The following is a 5,697-nucleotide window of genomic DNA, read 5'->3' as shown; positions in this document are numbered from 1 at the left end:
GGCCACTACACTCCAGTCTGGGCGACAGAGTGAGACTCCAACTCAAAAAAAAAAAGAAAATGGATTAAGAGCAAATTATTTTGCAGAGAATATGTTTTTGTGTGCCTAACCAACTCATTTTGGGATCACCAAAGAATGCAAAAGAATCAGGGTCTACTATTTTGTTCAACATAGTTTTGGAAGTCCTAGCTAGAGCAGTCAGACAAGAGAAGGAAATCAGGCGTATCCAAATAGGAAAAGAGAAAGTTAAGTTATCCTTCTTTGCAGGTGACATGATTTTATACCTCAAAAACCCAAGAGAATCTGTCAAAAACCTCCTTGCACTGATAAAGGACTTTGGCAAAGTCTCAGGGTATAAAATAAATATGCAAAAGTCAGTCACATTCCTATATACCAACAATAAACAAACAGAAACTCAAATATAAAGCACAATTCCATTCACAGTAGCCACACAAAAAAAGAAATACCTTGTAATCTTCCTAACCAGAGAAGTCAAAGACCTTTATAATGAAAACTACAAAACACTGCTCAAAGAAATCAAAGATGACACAAATGGAAAAATATTCCATACTCATGGTTCAGAAGAATCAACATTTGTTAAGATGTCCATTCTACTGAAGCAAGTCTACAGATTTAATGCAATATCCATTAAATTACCAGCAGCAGTCTTCTCAGACTTGAAAACAACAATACAGGAATTCATACGGAAACAAATGACCACAAATAGCCAATACTTCAGCAAAAAAAAAAAAACAAAAACCCAGCCAGGCTTGGTGGCTCAGCCTGTAAATCCCAGCACATTGGGACGCAGAGGCGAATGGATTGCCTGAGCCTCTGGGTTTGAAACCATCCTGGGCAATTTGGTGAAACCTCGTCTCTACAATAAATAAAAAATTAGCCCAGCGTGGTATTACACACCTGTGGTTCCAGCTACTTGGAAGGTTGAGGTGGAAGGATCACTGGAGCTCAGCAGGTTGACACTGGGGTGGCTGTGTCACTGGAACCCAGCAGGTTGACACTGGGGTGGCTGTGAGCGTGCCACTACATTCCAGCCTGGGCGACAGAGTGAGACTCCAACTTAAAACATGCTCCCAGACTTTAAGCTTTATTATAAAGCTCCAGTAATCAAAACAGCCTGGTAGAAGAATGGCATGTAGTTGGTGGAACAAGATAGAGATTCCAGAAACAAAACCTCTGTTTCTCAACCAACTCATCTTCGACAAAGCCTCCTCCACCAACCACTGGGGAGAGGAGAATCTATTCTGTAAATGGTGCTGGGAAAACTGGTAGACCACATGCAGATTAAAACAGGACCCCTACCTATCACCATACAAAGGAATCAACTCTAAATGGATCAAAGACCTAAACATAAAACCTCAAACTATAAGAACCTTAGAAAATGCAGGCGACATCCTTGTGGAAATTGGAATTGGCAACAAATTCCTGATCAAAATCCCAAGTGCCCATGCCATAAGAGATAAGATAAACAAGTGGGACCTCATCAAGCTAGCAAGCTTCTGCAGAGCCAAAGAAAACTATCAAGAGAGCGAGGGACAGCCCACAGACTGGGAAAAAATATTTGCCAACTATGTCTGAGAAAGGCCTAACTTTTGAGTTCTATAAGGAACTCAAATGTACTGAAAAGAAAAAAACAAACAGCCCCATTACAAAGTGGGCAAAAGATATGAATAGATATATGGGCAGCCAACATATACATGAAAAAGTGCTCAGCCTCACTAGTCATCAAAGAAATGCAAGTTAAAACTACACTGAGATACCACCTAACTCCTGTCAGGATGGCCATCATCAATAACTCAAAAAACAACAAATGTTGGAGAGGATGCGGTGAAAATGTTGGTGGGAGTGTAAACTAGTACAATCTCTGGACAACAATGTAGTGATTCCTAAAAGATCTAAAAATCGACCTTTCATATGACCCCGCAGACTCCTACTGGGAGTATACCCGGAGGAACTCAAATCACTCTGTGAAAAAGATACCTGCACACTCATTTTTTTTGAGTTGGAGTCTCACTCTGTTGCCCAGGCTAGGGTGCAGTGATATGGTCACGGCCACCACAGTCTTGACATGCTGGGCTCAGGTGATCCCTTCAGCCTCCGCCTTCCAAGTAGCTAGGACTCTAGGCATGTGCCACTATGCCTAGCTAATTTTTAAAATTTTATTGTTGAGATGAGGTCTTGCCAAGTTCCCCACGCTGGTCTCGAACCCGTGGACTCATGCAATCCTCTCACCTCGGTCTCTCAAAGTGTTGGGATTATAGGCATGAGCCACCGTACCCGGCCCTTACCTTCTTTTTCAACTTAGTTTTTCTGCTAGTCGTTTAAAACTTTTATTGGATACAATTAACATACTATACAAGTCACCCATTTAAAATGTACAATTCAATTGTTATATTCACAGGGTTGCACAACCATCACCACAGTCTAATTTTAGAACGTTTTCATTTCTCCTTAAACAAAACTGTATCCCCATTAGCAGTCATCTTTATTCTCCTCTGCTTTCTTCTCTGCCTCCAAGTCCAAAGCCACTACTAATCTATTTTCTGACTCTGTAGGGTTGCTTATTCTGGACAGTTTATATAAATGGAATCACACAATATGTACCACAGCTATATCTACATAGTATGTATGTTTATATGAAGATTATTGTTTGCAATCCTGATCCCAGTTCTAATCCTGATACATAAAGGCAATATCTGCATTTAGGTAGTAGATCCTGTCCCAGTGAAGTCAAATCAGAGAATAGATAAGTAAGGGTTGCCTACTTTCTTCTGAGTTACTGATTATGATTCTTTATTTGATTTCCTATTTAGAACCACCAAAGCAGTCATGTATATATTTGTATATACATGACATAAGTTGTATATATTTAACATAAGGTTTACCATGTGGTATAATATTTTTGTTAACTGTAAGACCTTCTTTGTTTTTAGTATATTCAACAGAACATTAGAGCAGATTGCTCCAATATTGACAAAATTCTTGAACCACCTGAAGGCCAAGATGAAGGTGTATGGAAGTACGAACATTTAAGGTAGGTTCTTATATTAATATAGTAGCAGTATTTATACTAGTAAGAATAACTTTTAGTATTAATGATAATTAGGAATCATAAATGTAATTTACTATGTAACTGCAGACCAAGTAGCCATATTCTGAAGCTTTTGGGCTTTTAGTGTTATAAGGCTCTCAACTTTGTTCACTGGTTTTTTCACATCAAGTTACTTTGCAAAGTCAACTTGTTTTGAAAGGTGATTTCAGAACTGATAACTTGGACCTGCCTCTATACTTTTCTACATTTATGGATTTGGACCTTAATATCTTGTTATATGGTTTTCCTTAATTGTGTCTCTTACCCATTAATATGTTATTTATATTTACCCACACATGAATACTTTTTTTTTTTTTTTTAGTAGGATTCTCTGTCATCCAGGCTGGCGTGCAGTGGCATGCTCATGGCCACCATAGCCTCAACCTGCTGGGCTCAGGTGATCCTTCCGCCTCAGCCTTCCAAGTGGCTGGAACCACAGGCGAGTGCCACCACACCTGGCTAATTTTTTGATTTATTGTAGAGATGAGGTCTTGCCAAGTTGCCCAGACTTGTCTCGAACCCCTGGACTCAAGCAGTCCCCTTCCCCCCGCAAAGTGCTGGGATTACAGGTGTGAAACACTGTGCCTGGCCGCATAACTTTATTCTTCCTTTTGTTTATGAGGCAAAATCTTGCTCTGTTGCCCAGGCTGTAGTACAGTGGCACAATCATTGCTCATTGTGGCCTTGAACAGTGTGGCTCAAGGGATATTCCTGCCTCAGCGTCCTGAGTAGCTGAGATTACAAGTGCTCACCACAATGACTAGCACTTTAATTTTTTGTAGCGATGAGGTCTCCTGTCACCCATGCCGGTCTTGAACTCCTAGCTTCAAGCAGTTTTCCTACCTTGGTCTCCCCAACTGCTGGGATTACAGACGTGATCTACCATGTCCAACCGTTACTTTCTTTTTTTGTTTTCTTTTTCTTTTTGAGTCTGAATCTCAGTCTGTCATCCATGCTGGAGTGCAGTGACACCATCATGGCTCACCTCAGCTTTGACCTCCTGGGCTTAGGTTATCCTTCTGCCTCAGCTTTCCAAGTAGCTGGGGCTACATGTTGCCTAAGCTGGTCTCAAGCTCCTGGGCTCAAGCAGTCTTCCCATCTTGGCTTCCCAGAGTGTTGGGACTTCAGGCATGAGGCATTGTCCCAGCCAACTTTTTTTTTTTGTTTTTTTTATTGAGTCGGAGTCTCATTCTGTTGCCCAGGCTGGAGTACAGTGTCACAGTCACAGCTACTGAAGCCTCGACCTGCTGGGCTCAGGTAATCCTTCTACTTCAGCCTTCCAAGTAGCTGAAACCATAAGTTTGTGCACCATACATGGATGATTTTTTTGATTTATTGTAGAGATGAGGTCTCACCAAGTTTTCCATGCTGGTCTTGAACCCTTGAGCTCCAGCAGTCCTCTTGCCTCCACCTTCCAAAATGCTGGGATCACAGGTGTGAGCCACTGGGCCTGGCAAATGGTAAATTTTTTTTTGAGTCAGGGTCTCACTCTGTTGATTATGGCTCACCACAGCCTCAGCCTCTTGGACTTGATCCTTCTGCCTCAGCTCCTGAGTATCTGGGACCGTGGGTGCATGCCATCATACCTGGCTCATTTAAAAATTTTTTTGTAGAGATGATGTCTTGCTATATTGCCAAAGCTGGTCTTGAGCTTCTGGGCTCAAATAGTACTCCCATCTCAGCCTCTCTAAGAGCTAGATTATAGGCATGAGCCACCGTGTCCAGCTAACTTTCTTACTTTTTTTTTTTTTTTTTGAGTTGAAGTTTTATTCCGTCGCCCAGGCTGTGGTGCAGTGGCACACTCACGGCCACCCCATTGTCAACCTGCTGGGCTCTGGCAATCCTTCTGCCTCAGCCTTCTAAGTAGTTGAACTACAGGCGTGCACTACCACACCCAGCAAATTTTTAAAAATTTATTGTAGAGACAGGGTTTCACCAAGTTGCCTGGATTGGTCTCAAACCCGCAGGCAACTTGGCGAGGGGATCAGGCAATCTACTCGCCTTGGCCTCCCAAAGTGCCGGGATTACAGGCTGAGTCACTGAGCCTGGTCCCAACTTTATTTTGTATAGAGGATTATGTGTAGATCCTAGTTAGGCTTGAACTGTTGCAAACTTCCAGTCTTTCTTTTGGTAAATAGAGATTAATTGCAATCCTGAAGAAAGGAGTTTTAGAATTTTTTATAATACTCTTTTTTTTTTTTTTTTTTTTTTTTGAGTTGTAGTCTCTCTCTGTTGCCCAGGCTGGCAATGGCACGTTTATGGTCACTGCAGCCTAAACCTCGTGGGCTCAGGCAATCCTTCTACCTCTGCCTTCTAAGTAGCTGGAACTACAGGCATGCACTTGCACGCCTGGCTAATTTTTTTCATTTATTGTAGAGATAAGGTCTCACCAAATTGCTCAAGCTAGTCTCGAATCCCTAGGCTCAGACAATCCTTTTGCCTCCCTTTCCCAAAGTGCTGGGATTGCAGGTGTGAGCCACTATGCCTGACCATTTTTTTATTTGGATATATTATTTATTTTTTTTGACTTGGAGTCTCACTCTGTTGCCCAGACTGGAGTGCAGTGGCCGCTCCCGGCCACTACAGCC

General features: G+C 42.0%; 1 protein-coding gene across 1 annotated transcript in view; it reads left to right on the top strand.

The window, feature by feature from the left end:
* Nucleotides 1-5,697, top strand: part of LOC103265410 (MOB-like protein phocein) — a 38,932-nt gene that overhangs the window by 14,474 nt on the left and 18,761 nt on the right. Inside the window, exon 3 of the mRNA XM_021715015.1 lies at nucleotides 2,952-3,052. Within this exon, the coding sequence (XP_021570690.1) occupies nucleotides 2,952-3,052 (101 nt within the window). The remainder of the gene's footprint in view (nucleotides 1-2,951; nucleotides 3,053-5,697) is intronic.

The sequence above is a fragment of the Carlito syrichta genome, unplaced genomic scaffold, assembly GCF_000164805.1.
Source record: "Carlito syrichta isolate Samal-C Ts95f unplaced genomic scaffold, Tarsius_syrichta-2.0.1 Scaffold306547, whole genome shotgun sequence".
NCBI lineage: Eukaryota > Metazoa > Chordata > Mammalia > Primates > Tarsiidae > Carlito > Carlito syrichta.
This window is presented reverse-complemented; position numbering and strand designations above follow the sequence as displayed.